The sequence below is a fragment of the Lissotriton helveticus genome, chromosome 2_1, assembly GCF_964261635.1.
Source record: "Lissotriton helveticus chromosome 2_1, aLisHel1.1, whole genome shotgun sequence".
NCBI classification, from domain to species: domain Eukaryota; kingdom Metazoa; phylum Chordata; class Amphibia; order Caudata; family Salamandridae; genus Lissotriton; species Lissotriton helveticus.
This window is the reverse complement of record NC_136059.1, coordinates 880535892-880560573: the sequence shown is the minus strand read 5'-3', so window position 1 is coordinate 880560573 and position 24682 is coordinate 880535892. Positions and strand designations below refer to the sequence as shown.

The window sequence follows — 24682 nt, the reverse complement described above, 5'->3', positions numbered from 1 at the left end:
CACAGCGCCCGTCCCCTTCCTACCCAGACATGGGGAACCCCTGATGAAGTGGGAGGACTGGAGGGAGTATTTCAAGAACTATGTGGAGGCCTTGGAAGATGAAAATGGGGAGCCATTTCCCAGCGCTAGAAAGAAAAGGTTACTGCTGCATAACCTGGGTCCAGAGGGTGTACGTGTGTATACTAACATAGTGCCAGCAGAGAGGCCAGCTACAGCCGATGACGTCTTCAAGAATGCCTTGGAAGACCTAGACAACCATTTTCGCCCAGCAGTATGCGTGTCTGTCGACCGGTACAACTTCCAACAACGGAAACAGGAGGAAGGAGAGTCCATAGATGATTATGTGGCAGCTCTGAGACGACTAGCCATCACGTGCAAATATGGGCAACTACAGGATGAATATATCAAAGACCAAATAGTCATGCACACCACGAACAGGTCGGTCCAGGACAAGTTATGGGCACAGGGAGAGACGTCGCTCAAAGACGTTATCGCCATGGTAAAGAAGGCTGAACTTTCGAAGCGGTGTGCGGAGATCGACGAGGCGCCCTCATCCACGAGGTACAAAGGCGCCACAGGAGAAAGAAGGCAAGATTATAGGTGGACAGGAAAACAAGCTACTCCTGGAAGACAGCACTCGGACAGCAAATTTTCATCCTACAGGTGCGGGAGTGCAGATCATTCAGCGCAAGACAAAAGATGCCCTGCGTTTCGCGCCAGATGCTCCTTCTGCGGCATAGTCGGCCATTTTGAGAAAGTGTGCTGCAAGAAAGGGAAAAGAACTGTGGTAAAGTACATAGGGCAGTCCTCATTGGAGGCCCCGGCTGACGAAGAGCTGGAGGATGACGACATGGTCTTATGCATCGAGGAGCAGGTGTTGGAGGTAGCAGGCGGACGCTCCGACAAACCACGCACGGACATGGTGATAGGAGGAGTGAAAGTCCACATTGCGGTTGACTCAGGGTCCCCGTACTCCATTGTCCAACGGTCAGTATGGGAGGAAGACTTTGTGCCCATCCTGGGTCCCCGACTAGATCCACCGGACATACGTCCCATTTCGTACACTGAGAACGCAATCCCCATGGTTGGCTTCCGCACCTTGAAGTTTGAATTCAGGGGCAGGTTAGTGAACTGCAAGTTGTATGTGGCAGATAGGGGTCCCTCAGTGCTAGGCTGGCGAGACCAAGGCGATTTGGGCATCAAGCTAGACCCGGGTGGCAAAGAGCAAATCCTGCTGACAGAAGAAGACCCATGGCCACAGCAAGACAAACTAAAGCAGGCCTTCCCCAAAGTGTTTGGAGGCACGGTGGGCAAGCTGGACAAGTTTGTGCACAAAATACTGCTCAAGGAAGATGCCCGACCTGTGTCCCACAAAGTCAGAAACATCCCCATTGCTGTGAAGGAGGCAGTCCTGCTGGAACTCCAAAGATTGGAAGAACAAGGGATAATAGAACCCATAGACAGCTCGGAATGGTTGGCCCCCTTGGTCGTGGCCAGGAAGCCCAATGGCAAGGTACGCTTATGCGTGGACCTCCGCGAGCTCAACAAATGCTTAATTGTGGAAAAGTTCCCACTACCAAGGATAGAGGAAATGTTGGCTAGAACAAAAGGAGTGTCCTGGTTCTCTACAATAGACCTTACATCGGCGTATCACCAGATCGACTTACACCCGTCAAGCAGGAAACTAACCTCGTTCATCACACCCTTTGGGTGTTATCAATTCCGCTGCATGCCGTTCGGGCTGGCCTCAGCGGCTGCGGTGTTCCAGAAATTGATGCACCGCCTATTCAAGGACTTACCAGGTGTCCAGTACTTTCAGGACGACATCCTGATCATGGGAACCAGTCGAGAAGATCATGATGAGAAGCTGACAAAAGTACTTACCGTGCTTCAAGAAAGAGGTCTCACGGCTGAGTGGAGTAAGTGCAGGCTGGGCATGTCATCAGTCACATATTTAGGGCATGAAATAGGGAACCATGGAATATCCCCCAAAAGGTAAAATGTGAAAGCTATTTGTGATGCAAGAGCTCCGGTCAACAAGGAAGAAGTGAGGTCATTCCTCGGGATGGCGGAGTACTATAGTAAATTTGTAAGACATTTTGCCACCAAGACTCACAAACTCCGCCAGCTTATCCGAGACAAGTCCCAGTTCACATGGGATGAGGAGGCACAGAGGGAATTCGAAAGGTTGAAGCTTGACATCAGTAGTGCGGTGCCGCTACATGGATATGACCCCAAGAGCAACACCATCCTGACTACGGACGCTAGTGAAAGAGGACTGGGAGCAGTGCTGGCACAGGAAAGAGCGGATGGCATGGTAGAAACACTCAGCTTTGCATCCAGAGCACTGTCACCCACGGAGCAGAAATACAGCGTCATAGAGAAGGAAATGCTGTCGGTCTCTTGGGCAATGGGAAAATTTAGACAATTCGTCTGGGGTACCCGCTTCAAACTGCAGACGGACCATAAGCCTCTGGTCAAGGTGCTAACCTCAAGCGGCCACGACACAGCCACCCCACGCATCGCTAAGATGACGCTCAAGCTCCTTGACTACACCTATGATGTGGAGTACCTACCAGGGACACGTAATAAGGTAGCGGATTATCTGAGCCGAGCATCGGCCATGGAGGAGGCACCTGCGGTCTCACCTGACTGACGAGATGGTGGCAGTTATGGAGGATGCGGAGAAGGCCATCAGCAGACAGGAGTGGGCTCTGGCCTATGAGAAAGATGGAGAAATGGAGGAAGTAAAACAATACTTGATCTCAGGATGGCCAGAGAAAAGACACATCAAAGAGGACCTGAGGAAGTACTATGAGATAAGAGAGGAGATGTCGATGAGTGACTCGGGCATTTTCATGTACCGGGGAGACAAGGTAATCCCTCCAATGACTCTGATCCCCCTGCTTCTAAATCAACTCCACGAGGGTCACCTGGGCATTGTCAAAACAAAGTTAAGAGCGAAACAAATGTATTGGTGGCCGAGAATGGACAGCCAGATTGAAAGGCAAGTGAGGGAATGTGGCCAGTGCCAAGGTGCTGATAAAATACTAAGACCCCTGAGGCCAGCTTTGGGAAAATTCGAACAGCCCCAGATTCCCTGGGAAGACATAGCAGTAGACATTTTAGGGCCTGTGCTCGACTACAAGGGTATAGCCAAATACATATGTGTAGTCATAGACAAATACTCTAAATGGCCAGAGATTGATGTGCAGGAAACCATGGACACGGACACGGTGCTGAGATTCCTCACCTCATTGTTCTTGAGGGAAGGAATACCGAGAACAATATTAAGCGACAATGGACCGCAGTTCACATCGGACAAATGGAGCAAGTACATGGAAAGGAACGGGATAAAGTCGAAACATACGGCAGTGTATCATCCCGCTTGCAATGGTCAGGTGGAACGGTTTAACCGTGTACTGATGGGATCCATACAGGCGGCCATAATGCAAGGGAAAGACTGGGAAGTGGAAGTGCAGAGCATGTTGTGGGCTTACAGGATCACCCCTACAGCTCTAGGATACAGCCCCTTCCAAATCCTGAGAGGCAGGCTCCCCTTCACGAGAGACAACGTGGTATGGAGAGAAAAAACGGTGACGAGCAAATGGTCACCGGCGGTAGTTCAGCACAACCTGGAGAAGGCTCAAAAGGTGTATGCTGCGCATTACAACAAAAGGCACAACACAATGGACACTGCTCTGGAAAAAGGGGAGTGGGTTAGAGTCAAGCTAGCGACTCTCCAAAGGAAAGGCGAAAGCAAGTACAGCAAACCCCTACAGGTGCAAGAAGTACATGGAAGAGCGGCCTTGCTCAGTGATGGGAGAGTGTGGTCCCAAGACCGCATGGCAAAAGTCAACAGGATCATGCGGTGGCCATTCGCTAAGGACGAAGAAGATGAAGGCCCGGAGCAAGCCTACGAGGATGAAGAGACGGTGATAGGGAATGAGAGACTGAAGGAAAGACATACTCAAGGGGGCAAGGAAGAGATTGAGCAAGCAAGGGCACATGAAGGAGCAATGGTGAACGCGACCCCGGCTGGAGAGAAGGAAGCGGACACACACAAGAGAGTAAGGTGTCTTCCCGGTGAAGATAACAGAGAAGAGCTCACACCGGTAAGACGAACCCGTGCCGGGAGGGCGATCACCATGCCCTCTCGATTCAAAGACTATGATATGAGAGACTATTGATGTTGGGACTTAACAATTGTTGTTATTGGAAAAGAAGGATATGTAGTGTTGCGCTCTAGTCTCCGACGCCCGACGTGATGACGCGGCGCGCCGGAGCAGGAGCGGAACACTAGCGCATGCGCGCAGGGCGAGAGTGGAAAAGTGCGCGGAGAGAGCGAGACGGAGGAGAAGCGACCGGAGCGGTTTTGTTAACGCTCGGCGCTCTTTGTATTAGCGTATCATTTCCAGTTGGAATAAAAGCATCTGTTCACTACACCTGTGAAGTGTCCTCTGTGGGGAAGCATCATAGAACATTACAACCTCGTGTTTAGATCCCTGCCCCAATGCCCTTGCTTACGTCTTGGTCATTGTCGCCCTCTGCGGTGACTGAATTTCTTCCTCTGCAGGGTCTCTTGTTTCTGTTAATGTATTCCTTCCTTTAGCTCTGTGCTTTGTGTGCTCCTCAATGCTTCTTTCTTTCTTTTGCCATTAGCCCCTAATCGCTCCATCCCTCCTTCCTGGCGTTTCATTTGATAGAAATAGAGGAAGGATCCACAGGCCCTGCTTCATTTATGTACCGAGTAGTTTGGTGCTTCTTCAATTTCAACATCAAAATGTTGTAATGTAATACCTCAGTATGAACATTGTTGTAGCGGGATTCGACCGGAATCAGTTACTCCGTGGCTGGCGATGGGTAGAAACACGCCATTAACTGGTGATTCTTAAAGGTTTCAGCTTGACTGCTTGCTGTGGTGGTGTCACTGCAACATTTTGGCCACAAGTGCCAGCCACTCGACGAGACACCGGTACCAGTTAAATGCCGTGAGAAGGAACAGTAGTTATGAGGGGCCCGTGCAGCTGCTCCGTGTATGGCGCAGGACGGCATTGCTATGTGATTTGGAAACGTCCGTGTCACCCTAGCGAAGCGGGTGTATACGGCTGCGAGTGTCAATAGTTGGCATAAAGCAGCAGTGTTGCGATCGTTGAAGAGACCTGACAGTGCCTAAAGGGATCGCGTTCGCACAGAGGGATGGTGGCGAGGCCTCACAGCATTTAATGCACATTTTAAGCTTTGAAGTAATTAGCGAGCACGCGTGCTGTCCGTGAAAGGCTCAGTGATTTTGCTGACACACGCAGGCCTGTCTGGGACACACCACTTACCGTTTAGGATAAAAGCTATTGGTTTGGCATCAAGAGAGCAGGAACGAAGCTGGGTTGTGTGCTCTTCAACGACGGTGTGCTTCTGATCTGGGGTTTGGCTGGAAGGAAGGGGTCTTATCAGCCCATGAGACTTCTTAGAAGAAAGGCCCTTGGGTCTTCCCCCTACTGTTCTTAGTCCCTGGATACTATTGTTAAAAAGTGACCTTGGCTTGGTTTTTCACCATCTACTTATTATGTTTATGATGGCATATTCTTCTATTGCGATTTCACCCCGATTTTTAGTGCAGCAAGGTCAACCATCAATTCAGTGGGAAGAATGGATAGACCTTTTTGACAATTATATTGTGGCACTAGTTTGGGTAGAACTTACCCAGGAAAGGAAGAAAGCATTGTCGTTAGGTACCATTGGAAAAGAGACGCATCATATTTTTAAAGAACTTAACTCAGATGTTCGATAGTAACAACCAACCTATCGAGGATTTGCACAAGGCAGGAAAGTTGCGAGGGGAAAACATAGTAATGTCTCATAAGTTTTAGACTAGACTGCAAAAACCAGACAAATCAATAGATGACTTTGTCTTAGGCCTAGTGAGCGGTCTATTAAGTGTAAGTTTGGTCAAATGACTGATGAGATGATCAGGGACTAATTGATTGTTCAGTGCCACTGTAAAAAAATGCAGGAGCACCTGTGGGCAGCAAACAATCCATCCTTGAATGATTTCAATGTGATTGAAAAGGTAGTTGAGGAATCAGAGAGATGCATTAAAAAGTTGGGCTAGAAGGAGGTGATGGATGTAAGGTTGCAGCAGTTGGCAAAAAAGAAGGTGCAACTGAAGGATCAATCAGCAAGTTTTCGGCTAGAACTCCGAGAGGGGGAAAATCGAAAGGTTGTTCAAGGTGTGGGTGTGCATACCATACTAGTGATTCAAAATGGCGTTATGTGTCTAACAAGGAGTGCAGAAGGTGTGTGCATCTGGGGAATTATGCTCGGAAGCACAAAGATTCTATTAAATCACATGTGGTTGTCACGGAGGACATCTTCTAGGAAGATGATAACTAGGTAACCAGGATCAATCAAGTATTGTTGGTTTGGCATAAGGTAGAGGAAGGAAACAGGAAGGTCAGGCCATAAGCTTGGTTTGGGATTCACGGCAAAAAAGTGGAACTCATGGTGGACTCCGGCTCATTGTACACGATTATACTGAAGACAATGTAGAATTATGAGTGGCCACAAGTGTCTCTTCTGCCTAAAGACATAAATTCCAGGGGTTATCAGGGAGAGCATATTGATGTTTTGGGTTATTTTTCTTCTTCCATTGTGTTCAAATCATAATGGGTCGCAGGGAAAATCTATGTGGCAGGGGATGGGCCTCCTGTTTTGAAGTGGGGCATATATTTTATTTGCATATTGTAATTGATCCCATGCTCCAGGTCAAGTATTATCAGTCAACGATGTTGCCACTGAAGAGGTGTTGGGTGAAATTAAGGATGCGCTCAATGAAAAGTTGGGTGAAATAAAGGGTTATGTTCATAAAATAGTTTTGGAGAAAGGAACTATTCCTGTAAAACACAACTTAAGGAGGGTGCCAGTTGTAGCGAAAACGGAAATTAAAGGAATGTGGGCGCCCTTGGACGAGCTCCTGGACCCCTACAAGCCCCTGTGAGTAGACCTAGCAAAAGGAACCAAATGGCCCTAAACTACAGCCCCCACAAGATCAGAACACTTACAAGAAGGAAGTAAACTTCTGGTATGCAATCTCTTCTACTCTCTCCCTTAATCTCTATCCTTTCCCTTTTCACTCATTCTTATTCTCTTAGTGGGACAGTGGATAGGGGGACAGCCTAACATACATGCTGTGTAACTGTATTGACTACAACACAGCCAGTTTGGGCTGCCACCCAGTAATGACAAAGCGTTGACGAATATAAGTGTAAAAATCAATAAAAATATGTTGAAATAAAAAAACTTTCAGATGACAAGCTTAGATTGGATCCACGCAGCTTAAACCAGCATGTGGTGACGGACAATTTCCCCCTCCTTAATATAAATGAATTGTTGTTGTTGCTCAAGGGTGGTAAGTACTTTTCTAAGCTCGACTTGAAAAGTGTTTACCACCAGATAAGATTACATGAGGAGTCATGGAACATAACAGCGTTTGTCATCATGGAGGGAACTTTTAGGTTTACAAGGATGCCGTTTGGGTTATCCTCTGCTGTGAGTGTTTTCCACAGGATCATGTCTGAGGTGTTAAGGGGGCTAAATAACGTAACATTTTTTTAAGATTATACCTTGGTTTTGGTGGGTCCATCTAGGAGAATAACAAGTGGAGAAGTGTGGCTCACTGGTTAGAAGCGGCAGACCCTGAAGCAGAGGTCGGTCCGGGACCAGGGTTCAATTCCCGACGCGGCAGGGTCTTGGGTCAATGTCCGCGGACTCGATAATTCTCGCTTAGGTGCCTACGCTAACCATGAGTCCCACTCTGCAACTCTGGGCAATAGCTTGCTTAATCTCCACAACGGCCCCAGCAACGCCGGGGATGCCTGGCTTCACCTTGGGGTGCCCTCTCACAGGGAAAGACAGGACGGGTTCCCCAGCGGTATACAGCGCCAGGACGCCACGTAACGAGGTAACAGTGCGCTTTACAAGTATACATACATTACATTACATACACTTTGATGGAGGTCTGTGTTGGGTAGGCTCAGGAAGGCTGGTCCCACTTTGAGGAAGGACAAATGTAGGTTCCTGGTGGAAGAAATTGAATACGTTGGCCATACCATATGCGGGCAGGAGGTTTGATCCAAGGTGGACCAGTTGAAGGCTATCAAGTCTGCACCAGTCCTCACGATAAGGATCAGTTACCGTCATTCATGGGTTTGATTAAATACTATGCTAAATTTGTGAAAAAAAACTTAGCAGGCAACACTGAAAAACTGAGGGTGTTGCTTCAGAAGGTGTATATGCATATGGGCAATGATCAACAGAAAGCATTTGATGTTGTTTAGAAGGACATTTGTGAGGCAGGTATCCTTGCACCATTTGACACCCAACTCAAAACATTTTTAACTGTGGATGCAAGTGTGTGTGGTCTGGGAGTCTGTTCTCTCTCAGGTACATGAAAGAAGACACCTATAGCATTTGCCTTGTATTCTCTGATGGAATGTGAGAGCAACTATTCGGTCATAGATCGTGAGGCTTTAGTGGCTGCAGTGTAAGTAAAGCATTTTAGGACCTTTCTAGGAGGTCTCAGTTTTTGCATTCGCACAGACCATAACACTTTGGTCAAAATTATGAGTCCTGGTGGGGCAGGCAAAGGGTCCGCTAGGCTAGCTTCCAGACTTCAAGAGTATAGGTACCAAATTGCACACATACCAGGATGGAAAATCGCGCAAGCTGGTTGGCTCTCACTCTTATCTTTAGGTTAACCAAGAGGGAGATAGACATGGTGTTTCGGCTTGGGACTAGGAAGGGACTACGGCATCATTGTGTGATGTGGAATAGTGCATTGGAGGTTTGTTTTTGGCAGAAGAGTGGCGTAAGTGTATGGATTGAGGTATTGTTCTCCAGAAAGTAGAGCAAATGGTTGTGTATGGGGGACAAAGATCGAGGACTGTGGCTCCTTCCGTTAGATCATATGTGAAAACTCTGGATGAATTCCAGATGAATTTACTTTGACTGCTAAGGAGTTACTTATCAGGAATGACAAATTTGTGCCACCAGAAGGGTCGAGGGAAAGAACCTTTAAGCTGGCTCACGAGGACCACAAAAGATAAACATGACCAAAAAACAGGTGAGGGAAAATATTTGGTGGCCATGGAAAAATGTGAGGTGTGTAGAGAGAGAAAGAAGAGGCTTAAGAAAAGTGTACAAGCTGCCCATGGTTATATTGAGGACCCCAGGACTCCATGGGGTACTGTGTGCTTAGATTGTATAGGAGCAATGAAATTGCAGGATGAGGGAATGAAAAATACTATGTTTTGATGGATGTGCATTCCAAGTGCTTGGTGGTAAAATTCTTACATGAAGTAACCACCAGAACAACTGTGAAGAGTTTGAAAAGCGTGTTTTTGGAGGAAGGGCTACCTCGTGGGCACGTCACAAATAATGGACCACAACTAGTTTCACATGAGATGAAAACGTTTCTGGAAGGGTGTGGCATTAAAGATCATCGTACTGCACTGTACAACCCCCAAGCCAATAGCATGGTGGAGGAAGGTAATCAGTTGGTTAAGAGTACCATATATAAGGCTATTCAAAGTGGAAAAGATGTCAGGGTGAAGGCTGATGATCTGGTTTGGGCTCATCGTAGCACAGTTCATTGTGTGACCAATGGTTTTTGCTTTGAGAAAATGCGCGGAAGAAAGCTGTGAACTAAAATGACCCAGACTTGGCTTATTAGTACTGGTCAAGAGGAGAGTGTTGGGGAGAGTAGTGGGGAGAGAGAGAGAGAGAGAGAGTAGTGGGGAGAGAGAGAGAGAGAGAGAGTAGTGGGGAGAGAGAGAGAGAGAGAGAGTAGTGGGGAGAGAGAGAGAGAGAGAGTAGTGGGGAGAGAGAGAGAGAGAGAGAGAGAGAGAGTAGTGGGGAGAGAGAGAGAGAGAGAGAGCGAGAGAGAGAGAGAGAGAGAGGGAGAGAGAGTAGTGGAGAGCGAGAGAGAGAGTAGTGGAGAGCGAGAGAGAGTAGTGGAGAGCGAGAGAGAGTAGTGGAGAGCGAGAGAGAGTAGTGGAGAGCGAGAGAGAGTAGTGGAGAGCGAGAGAGAGTAGTGGAGAGCGAGAGAGAGTAGTGGAGAGCGAGAGAGAGTAGTGGAGGGAGAGAGAGAGTAGTGGAGGGAGAGAGAGAGTAGTGGAGGGAGAGAGAGAGTAGTGGAGGGAGAGAGAGTAGTGGAGGGAGAGAGAGTAGTGGAGGGAGAGAGAGAGTAGTGGAGAGAGAGAGAGAGTGTAGTGGAGAGAGAGAGAGAGAGAGAGAGAGAGTAGTGGAGAGAGAGAGAGAGAGAGAGAGAGAGAGAGAGAGAGAGAGAGAGAGAGAGAGAGAGAGAGAGAGAGCGAGAGAGAGAGAGAGCGAGAGTGAGAGCGAGAGCGAGAGAGAGAGAGAGAGAGAGAGAGAGAGAGAGAGAGAGAGAGAAGAGAGAGAGAGAGAGAGAGAGAGAGAGAGAGAGAGTAGTGGAGAGCGAGAGAGAGAGAGTAGTGGAGAGCGAGAGAGAGTAGTGGAGAGCGAGAGAGAGTAGTGGAGAGCGAGAGAGAGTAGTGGAGAGCGAGAGAGTAGTGGAGAGCGAGAGAGAGTAGTGGAGAGCGAGAGAGAGTAGTGGAGAGCGAGAGAGAGTAGTGGAGAGCGAGAGAGAGTAGTGGAGAGCGAGAGAGAGTAGTGGAGAGCGAGAGAGAGTAGTGGAGAGCGAGAGAGAGTAGTGGAGGAGCAGAGAGAGGTAGTGGAGGGAGAGAGAGAGAGGAGAGAGAGAGAGAGAGAGTAGTGGAGGAGAGAGAGAGAGAGTGTAGTAGAGAGAGAGAGAGAGAGAGAGAGAGAGTGAGTAGTGGAGAGCGAGAGAGAGTAGTGAGAGCGAGAGAGAGTAGTGGAGAGCGAGAGAGAGAGTAGTGGAGAGCGAGAGAGAGAGCAGTGGAGAGCAAGAGAGAGAGTAGTGGAGAGCGAGAGAGAGTAGTGGAGAGCGAGAGAGAGTAGTGGAGAGCGAGAGAGAGTAGTGGAGAGCGAGAGAGAGTAGTGGAGAGAGAGTAGTGGAGAGAGCGAGAGAGAGAGAGAGAGTAGTGGAGAGAGATAGAGTAGTGGAGAGAGAGAGAGAGAGAGAGAGAGAGAGAGAGAGAGTGTGCAGTGGGAGAGAGAGAGAGAGAGAGAGAGAGAGAGAGAGAGAGAGAGAGAGAAGAGAGAGAGAGAGAGAGAGAGAGAGATTGTCGACTGGGTCAAAACAAGGCATGGAAGGTTATGCAAGAGGTTGAGTACATTTTGGGGCCCCTTCAAAGTCAAGGAAGATTGCGACAGGTATGTGGTGTTGGACAATGGTAATGAGTGGAACAAACGCAAACAGGCATAGCAGAATGGGGCTTTGGGGACAGGAAGGAGTCTGTGGGTGCTTGTGAACCACTGCGGGGGGTGGCGATGCTGGTGTGCCTGGGCACACCGGCTTCGTTCCTCACGATGAGGATAGAGTAAGTTGCACTTCTAGACTTCGCAGACCTGACCGTTTATTGGAGGTCTACGCTCTCCTCTTACGATCTACTTAACCTTGTAGTCACATTGTGCTCTGCGTTGCGAAGAGGTCTGAGGGCAAACTGTGTTAAAGTTACTTTTAATTTGTGCTAGCTGTCCTGTTTAGCAGTGTTGTTTCTTTAATAGACGGTGTCATTTATATTAGTTTGTTTCTTTCTTTCCTTTCTATTCTTTTTTCACAATTTGTTTGTTTTTGCTTTTGAGTAGAAGGGAGCGGGATGTGCTGCAATGTAGAACCTCAGTCGACCGGAGTCTGTTACTCCGCGTCTGGCGAAGGGAGAATCACGCCATTATCTGGTGATTCTTAAATACAGTTTTCAGCTTGAATACTTGCTGTGGTGGTATCACTTCAACACAAAACATTCTTTTTACCTATTTTGTTCTTGTCAACATTTGTTTTCAAGATAGCAAGAAAACAAATAACTTAAGCGTCAATCTGTTTCTTCTGCCTTCTTATTACATGTGCTAGACTATCATTAGATCTCGAGGACACAGAGCGATTACCAACTTTATCCTTGAGCCACAAGGCCTAGGGGCACAGCACAAACACATGGACCATCAGAATCCAGGAGACTGCACCAACAAAGAGCTACTAAAGTGGGGCATTATAATATAATAAGTATAAATCTGTATTTGTAAAGTGCGAACTACTCACCCTTACGGGTCTCAAGGCGCTGGGGGCAGTTGTGGAAATTAAGTGAGCTATTGCCCAGAGTCACATGGTGCTGAGTTGAGCTGCCACCAGAGCCAGGGATCGAACTGTGAACCCTGAGCTCCAAAGTCGGCTGCTCTGGCCTCTGCAAAACACCACTCGATTAGGCATTAGGTTTGTACCAGTCTGTGGTGGCACAAAAAGCAAAAACCAACATGGCCTAGACTGCGGGCTAGAGTATGTAAAGAGGGTGAGATGATTCAAGTATTCCAATCATCAATTTCTCAATGAGACTCCTAAGAATGGTGGCTATGCCTAGACATGGGTCTCATGCTTGCAGTGTCATTGGGCTTAGGCGCCACTTCATTGATAAGCTCTAGTGGAAACTAGTCTGGGGTTGGTTTTGGGTCCTCTTAGTAAAGGCTGAACTATGGCCCTATGTGGATTTCAAGGCCGCACCTACTTTTATTGGTGGTACACGTATGGAGGTCTTGAACAATCCATGGTACAAACCTATTTTGAAAATGGCAGCCTCTGATGCACAGGCTCTACTATAGCAGCCAGAATGACCATTTAAAAATAAGCACTAACCAAGTGGGTACTTGTCGTTTCCATGTTCTCTTTAAGAGTGAGTCAACAAAGCTATGTTTCTTTAGTGCTGTTGCCAAAATAGGATTGCTGAAAGTCATGCTCACTTGATATGCTTTGGTAAATAAGTACTAGCAAAGCCATAAATATAACTATATCAGTATTATTGCAATATTTACTGATTACCAAATATTTCAGAACCATATGTATTAGACGTGAGATGGGCAATTCAAAGGATTTTTAATTAGTACTATTATCCTAGGTCACCATTCTAAACGAATGCAATGGAAATCACACGACTTGATTAAGTGCCTTGGTGAAGCACGAGGCACTCAATGCATGTTTGGAATGACAACCAAAAGTGTGTGTCTGTAATGGTGCCAGTGGTAAGCTACTTCTAGTAGTACGGCATCGACAATCCAAAGTTATTAAAGGGGCCATTGAGTGAATGTTATCATAATATGTCTCAAAACTCAAGCCGACATCTTCTAACAAAGGACGATTTTAGAATGCAAGTTGGTGATTGTTAGTGATTCAGGACTAAGCAAAAAGGGCCTGTTCTTCCCTCTACACCACATGGTCCCTTTAAAGTTACTGCCTCATGTTGCTGGCTGTCAAAGCAGGAAGGGGACAACACCAAAATGAATGTGTAAAAGTGAAAGATTACTGCCTATAGACAATGAAAAGTTGAGATCCCCGAAGCAGATTAAACATCTAAACCTACAACTCAGTGACAAAGTTTATTGAAAAGAGCTTGTCTTATGACTTGGGAAGTCTGGGAAGGTAATCAGCGGGCCAAAGGGTAAGGGTGGGAATCTTAGTTGAGATTATAAAAAGGATTCATGGCATTTTCCCCTTACTTTGAAAGGTAATCTGAGTGAACAATCTGATGTCCTTCCTCCTGAAGCAGCAGGGTCAATGTACACTACGGCCAGCACTAAAGCTGGACCGTGCGATCAGATGCTAAAACCATCGGTTTTTGCATTTACTCCCTACACCGTACATAAGGTTGATTGTGATCAGTGTGGATTTCATTATATATTATTCTCATTAAACAAGCTACTTACTTGGGGGTCACAACAAGCTTTTCCAGACGTAGGGGAAGTGCTGTTCAGTGTTGCATTAGGTTAACAGATATCTGTCTGGAGCTGTGTTGACATTAGTATGGCCAAGCATCGCTGTCGGGTTCTGGTAGAGGTTTTTAACATTTCCTGCCTTGCTTATAACAGGATTTAGATTGCAGATCTAATATCAGAATTAGGAAAAACTTGAATTTCCACAGAAAGCACGTTCTGTGGAAGATAGTTTTTATTATTCAAGGTTCTTTACGGAGAGGCATTCCAGTAATCAGGACAAGATACAATGACTTGACCTCCATTCAAATGGGGCTCTTTGTTTTTCTCTTGTGTTGTACAGCGGGCTTGAGATGCAGAGCTAATGTCACCAATCAATGACTGGGATTTTGATGAACTGATTCCAGATGTGCACGCCATCTATTTATTGCATATACAGGAGTGCAAATTGAAGGTGTTCTCCAGTCTATGCCTCAAGATTCAGCATGACGTCAATTATATATTAATCATTATAGTTCACTTATAAAGTCAAAGACTGAGTTACATTTTGCACCGATAAGGACACTGTTCCCCATCGCAAAAGAAGTTTTCTGTGCTGGACTGCTAGAAATTCAGGGATTCCATTTAAAGGTTCAAATTATGCCCAACTCTACCAACTAAAGAGAGGGCACTCCTGAATAAATGGAGGTCAGCTGCCACAAAGACTCGTGGTTTGACACACGATCAGCACACTTTAAAGAGTAAGACAATATGTTCACACATGCCATGTAACATACCTCAACTTTTAAAAACCATTTGTGAGCTGCTGGCTTGTTGAAATTCAGATTTTCTGCCCACTAAGTGTCTCATTATAGAATGAGCATAGCCCACAGAAGAGGTATTCCGATTTCTATTGGCCAAGGTCCTTAATGACTACTCATAGAAATAGTCATCACACTGTGTAGTGAAGCTAGTACACATTGCTATGTTAGCATAAGCGTATTAGAAGTTTAAACCACTTTGCTGCTTTTTGCACACAACACTACATGTAACTGTTGTAAGTTAAACTGATTGCTTTTCTTCGCATGAGAACGGTCTCTTTTTCACATCCATCCCTAGACTTACACCGCAACCTTAGTCTGTACACTGTGTGAAGAAGTCTTCAAGGTCATAATAACCATGTATGCTGTTGATTCAGGTTGATCAGGCCACGCTCTAGACACAACATGCACACAGCTACAGCTAACTGAAATTCGAGTGCCTTTAATATTGCACTGCATGCATGATTCGGGCACTTGGAGAAATAACCTTTCCAGACAAAGAGCGTTGCTGATCCTGTGATGTGATTCACCTCAGCCGATCTTGGGACGTGTGGGTTCACCATTTAAGCCTAGGAGACCTTCCATTATTATAAAACCTAGCTCCTAGCAGGGGAGGGTGGTTCACAAGGTGCTATACGACCTGTTTCCACTATCATTGTAATAGGATTTCTCCCTTTGTGTTTTATGGAATTATAACAATGCTGATTGTTTTATTTCTAATCATATGCCTGCTTATGTTAGACAAAATACTGCATCTTAGAGCACGTAGTTAAAAATAAACATTTTAAACTTTTCCGTGTCTCGGATTACTCACGTTGTGGACAGGTATGAGAATAGAAACGAAAGAGTTTTCTTGATTCCCACCATTCCTGAGAGTACCCTAAGCCGCTTGTTCTGGGTTGTCCATATCACGGGTACCTTCGCTGTAGTACGGAGAATGACAGACACTGATGCTAGTAGGATAGGGGTTCTGGATACTGAGGTGAGTTTTTGGTACACTACAATTCACTGAGGTCCTGGTTTCCTGTGCATGAGCAGAATCCCCGCAACAACTGACTATATACCGGTCTTCCTAATAGGTCCAATTTAAGAGTGAAGCTGTATGGAAAGGTTCTTACTGCCATCTTGACCTATGGCATGCTTACGTGCTACACAGGAAATTCAGTAATGAGACTGTAGACTTGAGGAAGAAATCCTGATCTGGGAACAGGACAGACTGGATTTGCTATTTACCTGTCCTATTAAAACTTAAAGGTCAAAATGTTCACACTGTGTTCAGGAAATTATGTGTCACTACCGCCTCTATATGACCCAGGTTTACTTTTTATCATCTCCAACAGAAAAATATATTTTTATATTTAAAGGATGGAAATCATGAACTGTGCGGGTAAGAAATGGACCGTCCTTTTGCTATTGTTTCTTGTTAATTAACACGTTTTTAGCAATGTCGACAGTCAAGGGGGAAGATTTTCATTTGTTTCCAGTTCATCTCATTTATGTCCCTAAATGGAATACCTGTCTCAAGAAGCTTTTGACATCAAAAAAAAGTATTGGCAATCCCGATAGGGCTGACTTTAACAGAATGCTGTGTGTTAATGTGAAGCATTTCAAAAAAACAGCATGGGAATAGATATGTTTTTTAGTTAAAGCAAAGAAATGTAGAATAATATTGATGTAGGTTAAAAGGTGGGGTGACAGTTGCACTGTCAAGCCAGAACTAAAAATGCATGTATGTTAATGAATGCCTCGACCCATTTGTCAGGCTGCCACAGAAAAACATAAATTATCTAGTTAGCCAAGACACTTTAATAACATTTCAATGTTGAGCATGACCCTGAAAGATCAAGCTTAGGCAGCTGTATAAATAAACAAAATGATCACAGCTGTGCGGGAGGCAAGCATTTTTTTTCTGTGGAATCACACCACTTCTGCCCAATCAAAGCATGTGCTCCTACCCCCAAAAGGTGGGTGGGGCTAACCCTCCGCTCTAGGAAGGTTCACATGATTGTCTGCTGATCGCTGCACTGTCAAGCCAGACCATAACAGCAGACTTCAAATACTTCTACTCCGGCAGATACCAAGCACCTTCTGATTTTCCTTGCCCCACTCAAAAAATCCATTACACTTTCTTAAAGCGCCATGTCATTCCATAAAATGTTTGTAACATTCACTCTACATCCCAAGAGGCCTACCGTACAGATGACTGACACTTGCTTATGCAATGATATTTTAAGGCAACAATGAGAAATAAAACAGATTTAATGTAACAGCCTAACATTTGACAATCAAAACAATTTAAAAACAATCGCTTACAAATATTTTAAAACCTACCTAGATGTATGCATCCACCTACGCCAATCAAGGAAGCTGCACTGTGGTACAAAGGGAGCGCAACATAAATTATATCCTCTGATGTTCCCCCAAACGCCCATATTCCAGCGGCTCCTTTCAGTGTCTGGAACTGGGTGATAACCGCAGCTTTTGGTAACCCTATCAAAAAAGAAAGTAGAGAATTTTCGGATTGGACACATTAATCAGGATGCCACCCATGCCAGTACTGTCAACAGATTTATTTTCTAATTTCAATAACATTCCTGCTAGATATTGTTTTCCCTCAATTTTACATGAAAACCTGATCAAGTTAAAAAAAATTAAAAAAAATTGTGGAGAAATATAATGGTTTCTAAGAAAACAAAATCCATAGTGTCGCCATAAAAGATTTGGTAAACCGAACAAATACCGCAGCAATATATAGAGCTAGCAAACAAAAGTAGCAAACACTAATACATCTGCGGGATACATGCTTGGTGAAATAATAAGAGGACCAATACAATAACGATTCTCTAGCATTTTTTCTGAAGGCCCACTTTCCACGCAGCTGTATGCCATTGTGCGTAGGACAGCTAGAGGTCTGCTAGAGATGCACTGCTGAGCAACAGGCAAGCAATGTTTTTGACGAACCAGGACGATGCTACCATCGCCCAATTAGGCGAGGCATATCACACACTTGCCATCTGAGCCGGATGATTTCAAAGAAAGTGGTATTACCTCGAAGTTTGAACCCATGACATTACAGAAAGTGATGTCATGATCTTTGACCCATGAGACTTTCATGGGACTTGAACTAACTGAAAGTAAAAAAGTGCAGGAGTAAAACACGAAGGCCCCATTATAAGAAGTGCAGGAATATAGCTGTGATATTCCTACATGCAGAAGTCTAATATCACAAGTAAAAGTACTTGAGCGTGTGTATCAAGGTCACTGTATGTCAGTGAGCATTTACATTTGCTGAATATTAGTAATAACTCAAGCAGCAGCAGCTCCTCCTCAGTGGCGGAGGAGCTTACCTCACTGTCTCAGAGCCAGCAACTGAAACATAAAGCGATATTTAATTATCGTTTTATTTTCAGCTTTTGTCTGAGCCAGTATGTGTAGGGAGGGGAGGGCTGGGCCATATGAGGGAGGAGGCATGAAGTGGTAAGTGTACATCTAAGTGCGCATGTCTGTTTGGCTAGCAGTCTTTGGCCGGCCAAACAGACACGTGTGGTTAGGTTTCTCCAACCAAACTGTGTTGCACAGCTGGGTTGGATAAACAGAACAGACTCCCTATGCTCAATCCAATCCCTGCGCCACTCTCCTGCTATTGGTACTAGCATGCGATTAGCACTGGGATTGAACAGGGAGTCTCCGATGCTGTCCCAATATCTGCTGGGACAAGGAAGCATAGGTGTGAGGCGGCCAGCAGCTTAAGGTAAGTGTTTTTTTTATTATTACCCCCATGCTCACCCCCCACACTCCCTCTTTCCACGCCCCCTCCACCCGCCCTACCACTTTTTGTGTGAGTCGGCTGCCGCTAGCTACCTGGTGAATCGATTATTTGAATTGTGTTCTTGTGATTTTTTTGTATCGCCTTGAGACTGTTCCAGTTTATGCTTAATGGCATATGGTTTCGATTTTTTTTCCTCATAAGAAGATTTACGTTTGACCTCCACCACCAACAACTACTACAATGACTTTTACTTGTGGGGGGTAGCCTGTAGACCCCTTCAGCACTCGCCATCTTGAATGCATCTTCGAATATGAAATCTAATAGTTGCCGATTGTCCTAATTTCGGTTTACTTTTAGCATGGGTCCGGATGTGCCAAGCTGAAAATTGGAATACTCCAACTATGGCACTATATGCTTGTGTGAAAGTGTGCATGAGTTGAATATCTATTAATGCAGTCTGGTGAATCAATAATTTCATTTGAATTCTGATTTTTTTGTATACCCTCGAGCTTGCCCAAGAGATTTCTTGGTTAACTGCACCTCTTTTACAGTCTTTTTTCCCCATTTGTTTAGTTCTTCACTAAAGGATTTATGCTTGACCTTCATCACCAATACACACTATAATAGCTTTCACCTGTGGGAAACTGACTGTGGACTCCTTCAGTAGACACCTTCTAGAGTGAATCGTTGAGGGCGCCCTCTAGCGCCGTTGTTTTGGTCTCCTTGCAGTCTAGTTTTTGAATAGTTCCAAATGGGGCAACCTGCAGTCAGGTATCTTAGGTCAGTTGTCTGTACCGTAGCTCGACAGCAAAAAATCCGCTGGCAAGCTGGCATGTAAGGCAAGTTTGACTGTGCCCGCCCTCGTCCTGACACTCTGCTAGATCAATTGCAGACACACGGTCCTCTGCCACTTCATGTAAAAATAGTATGTGGAATTATTCCTCAGAGTCTAGGTTATCAAGTTTTCCATCAATACTAAATTATTCCACAGGAAAGTAGACCTTGCCTTGTCATTTTACTATGAAGAGTCTTTGTGGTTGCTTCTCGGTGCCACAGTAATACTTGGCTAAATGAAATGGTCGTGCGGCAAAAAACAGACCACATTTCCGACCTATTTTTTTTATCTCTGCTCTTGACTTCCTATGTATAAAGAATATGGGCTATGTGCAGACTCAGCCAAATGTTTTGCCAAATTACTTATGGGGGAGTGATCAGAATACTCTGCTCGGACAGGGTAAATCCTGCCTGCACACAGAGGAGTGGCTTCACAGTTCATCACACATTAGAAGGTACAATAAATCAAACTCCATACATTCTGGCCTGCAGGACTAGTGCAGTCATATAAAGATAATATTAGCAAAATATATTTTATGTTAATGATCAGCCACCAAATACGGTACCTCTATTTCTAATCCCTCACCGGTAGTGATAGAATTCAGACTCTTTGCTATAGAAGATCAACTCTGATTACTTTAGGTGCCCTAAATCTGTGGCTAGAAACCATCCACTACAGAAAAAAATAATTCTAAATTACATTGACATCTTTAACTTAAACATACTCAGCACAAAGCCTACGCACCAGGCTGGACACATTCTAGCTTTATTATGGTCATCTCTAGAACAAGACCTCCTAGAGTAGCCTGTTCAATTCATCTGGACAGACCAGTTTGCCATTCAATTTTCCCTCAATATACTAGATACAAAAACACATCAGAAACAGAGCCAAATGACCGCTTTGGAAAAACTTCAACCCTGCTATAAAATAATAAACTGTGCAAATATGAAGACCATGTTGGTCTTGAAAACCCGGGTATTTTACTCATTCGACTTCACAATGACATTCATATTGCCTTAAACGATCTTCTACATCTCTCAGTTAAAAAATAACAACTTTTGCAGCATTTGAAATAGCGGTTCACCTAGCTGTTACGTGGTCAGGATAAGCGTGGTTAGAAAAGCCACCATTTACATGCTCACGTTTCTAAGTTGCCTTCTCTTTAAAACACAGTGACTTTTGACATACATATGCGTGCGTGACCATGCAGGATACAATTCTCTGAATCTGCATTGCTTATATTTCCACTTTGTAGGCACACTATCACGAAACCTTGAACATTCAGTACAAGAGATAAAGTTCACTGGACAAATGTTATTTAGGTTATTGGCCAGTAGGTGACAAAGCTGACCAACTAGAATAAACAACTGCGGCCTGACAGGGGTTGCGACATGGCCACATGGGTGCTCTTACTATTTATACAGAACCACTTCCTTGTGTAGGCAGAGGAGCACTCAGCTGACTCTTCGAGGTCAGGTATGCATGAGAGTCCAAGCAAAAGGGTTCTAGATCTTTTACCACAATTTCCTTGGGAGGTATGGGTTGTCATGTTCTTAGGTTGCACACACATTTGTTACACTGTAAGCTTTGGGGTGCAGATAGTGCACTGCGGGATAGCAGGGATACAGGCTAACATATCCTGAGGGTGTGCATGGAATCAGTCTGGCACAATCCTGACATTAATGTTGTCCGACAAATCCACAGGTTAACCAATGAGGACGTAGGACACTCAAACTAAAGTCCATGAAGTTACATCTCCACGAAGCAGAAAGAAAATGGAGATTACATTACCTACCTGAAGTCAAAATTCAGTACACCAACTCAATAGCCGAGTACAAATGTAAAATGAAGTAAAAAAAACAAAAAAACACTTGTTCCAAATGAATAGCCTCTGTTCCAAAAAGGGCTAATGCAGTGGTTCTCAAACTTCTTAGAGCCACAAACTTTTGTGACCTTTAATGGACGTGAGCCGTGGTGATTTTATTATGTAACTAATGCATCGTGTTGTATCACATTGTCATTTACAGGCATATAATTTTCCATTAAAATAGCCACTACCTTAACACAGAAATACAGTTTTACTGATACAACTGTATAGCATACAGCACTCAAATGATAATATGCAGAAGCGTGGTTTCTGTGAATATTTGTCATTTGTGCATCACCAATTCAAGTGGCCTTTGTTTTTTATTTACGATGACCCTATTAAAATCTCTGTTTCCAGCACACTTCATAATTACAAAAAAATGTAATCTTCATTTTTGATTTCCTAACTGCTGAATGCATACAGTTAATTTACAGGTAAATTAAAAATTGTGTTTTGTCAAAAAAACGACATCCTATGATTATCACATAATTCACTTAAAAAACTCCTCTTACTTTGCAGTCCGAGAAAGAAAAGTACAGACCATACCCATTTAAAAAAAAAAATAAGCAGCACCTTCCTCTATCCTTTCAGAAATCCCTCTCTCAAGAACTACATGAGAATGTTACGTAATCTTTTGGGGAGACAAGATTACAAATATCATTGATTCCGTCATGGAAGAAACTTCTCTCAAGTAGCCCAGTGCAAGACAACTGCCACAGTTCCTCGGACCTACCCTTCCAGCTTTCACAAACTAGCCTCTGTATAATTGCCTAACCTAAGTGAAAATGACCTTCCCATTAGTTGTGGTCAGGTGTGGTCACCAATTATCTCAGCTCTGCCCTTCTGCAAGCACAATAAGATAGGACTCCAGCGTGAGGGCATGCAGCAATGGTTTCAGGCCGCAGATGATGCATGGTGCACACATACATCATATATACCTCACCCCTTAGATTCTCTCACTCATCCACGGTGCTAAAAGGAAGACCACTCTATTACTGCAGGCAAAAATGGGGCTTATAGATTGCTTCCAGAGGGTTGTCTTACACACCAAATTTCCCCTGCAGGAGTCTGGATGCAAGAGAACCATAAAGATCTTTTTAAGCCTGTGGTCAGTGGCCTTTCCTCTCTTTTCAAGTCTTAGTGACGTGGTTACTCATCCCTTGTTCCTTATAACCTTTCAGCTGTTAAAAGGAGCTTACCAACATTCTAGAGGATGTGAAGGGCATTGGAGTCCTCACCACTTACCTGTCTCTTTTCCAATCAACAGCCTCTAGTTGGCTGTTAAGCGGTTAATGGTAGGAACAATGGATAAGAATTATGAATTTTACAAGGCTGTTTCTATTTATTACAGACACTTCCGCAGCTTGGACACAGCGACACAGGAACACTAAATACCAAGAGTGCAATAAGGACCACTTCTTCAGGCTTATAAATGAAAAGAAGCCCCTCCGTACAGTCAAAGTTGTAAAAACGTAAATGTTCAAAATATAAAAAAAGTAAAATGATATATCTTCTTCCTTTGCTCCAGTATGGGGAACGAAAAAAAAGCCAAGTACATAGGCGGTGCAGAAAGAGACAGATTCTATATATTATAAATAAATACTATAAATACTATATAATAGGTGGAGTGTTACAGAAGTCCAACTTGCTGTACTGAGCAGGCTGAAAATGTTTCATTCATTTAGAATATGCACAGTAAAAATAATGTGTTGGAGTTCTTAAGTACAGATTCTGAATACATTAAATAATTTTACTCACCACACAACCCCCCAACTGATTGCAGTGAGTTCTTGGAAAGTACAAGAAATGATATATACAGCGCGTTTGGAAAGAATTCGTGGAGGGGGAACAACCTTCTAAGATCGTACTGGTGGATGCAGTTTTTCCAGACGCACTGTAAATAATAGCACTACGCACATGTACTCGCCTGACTATTTTTTTGAAATTCCACACCAACATCAGTGCTTGTGCCAACGTAAGGAACTACCAACTTGTTTCTATAGAAAGGTATAATGCACTATGGGATTTGTATTCTTTCACCAAGTAAAGCACGCATGAATGCACTTCGTAATCTGACTTTCCACCTGTGAGCAAGGCCTGGAAAAAAGAGGGGTCCCAAAACGTGTTTTATCCATGTTATTTTCCATAGGAACCTTTAGACACGGCTACAGCCCGAACTGCTGAACGGAATTACACCACATTTGGCAAAAATGTATCCCTTGGTTCAGAAAGAACTCTTTTTGTTAAATGGTGTAAATCAGTTCAGTAGTTCCTGAAAAATTTGAAAAAGAAATAATATCTGGGCGGAGCCTAACCACACATGTCATCGTGAGATCTGATTGGCTTTCAGCACTTCATCCTGGAATTGCTGGCAGCCATCTTGGGGCCAATATACATGATAGTACCCCACTGAACTGCATTGTAGTGAATCGAAGATTTTGAGGGTTAACAAAAGGAGAACTATAAAGGGTGATAACAGACTTCAGTTACATTAGAATTCATTTGTTGATGGTACCATACTAATTTCAGGAATTGTGGTGTGTTCTAAGGTGATTTTACCCTGTGAAAAACCTTCTGCTGGCATATCATGTTTGAGAGAAAACTATTTTCACATGCTTGTCCCATAGAGTTTTGGAAGGTGCTCCAGAAGCTATCTTTCCCAGTCATGTGAGAATGAAGTCTGACATTATAAGTAAAACATGTACATCCAACAAGGGCAGAGACTGTCAGTTGATTCCTTTGTGTTCTACTGCAGCTTCCCAGAGTGTTCTAAAGAACAACTAGAGCGCTAACAGCCTTACTTATGACAAAAGTATGGCACACCTGAAGCCATCTTGATTGGAATAAACTGGTAACACTTAAAACATTTAATTTAAAAAGAAACAAAATGATAGGGTTCATTTTGTCATAGAAAATATGGTTAGTGCTGTAGAAAGAAAAATTAGGACATGTTGCAAGTGTGATCTGAAATATCTTCCTGTTATATTTCAAAAGGAGCAGCCTGTCAGTTGATGCCTTTGTGTTCTACTGCAGCTTCCCAGAGTGTTCTAAAGAACAACTAGAGAGCTAACAGTCTTACTTATGACACAATTATGGCACACCTGAAGCCATCTTGATTGGAATAAACTGGTAACACTTAAAATATTTAATTTAAAAAGGAACAAAATTAGGGGGTTCAGTTTGCCATAGAAATTATGGTTAATGCTGCAGAAAGACAATTTAATTTAAGGCATGTTTTAAGTGAGGTCTCAAATCCTCTATTTCATTAGAAAAGTCTGACATGCAGACTGAAACAATCACTTTCAATACCAGCAGTACACTTGCAGTTAACTCCCTGGTGAGCAGTAGCTTTACTACAGTGATCTAATGAACAACTAGAGTGCTAACATTGTAACTTCATGGCAAATGTGTGGCATCTGAATGCCTTCTTGGTGGAATCAAAGTAAAACAAGCATTTACAATGCAACGGTTTCGCCTTTACAAAAGTTAGAGCTATTGGCATTGTAAATGACAATATTTTTATTTATGTGTTGGTTTTGAAAACAGATAAATAAATGGCA

General features: G+C 44.1%; 1 protein-coding gene across 1 annotated transcript in view; it reads right to left on the bottom strand.

The window, feature by feature from the left end:
- Positions 1–24682, bottom strand: part of SLC27A6 (solute carrier family 27 member 6) — a 504875-nt gene that overhangs the window by 298086 nt on the left and 182107 nt on the right. The window contains exon 3 of the mRNA XM_078675611.1: positions 16983–17141. Within this exon, the coding sequence (XP_078531737.1) occupies positions 16983–17141 (159 nt within the window). The remainder of the gene's footprint in view (positions 1–16982; positions 17142–24682) is intronic.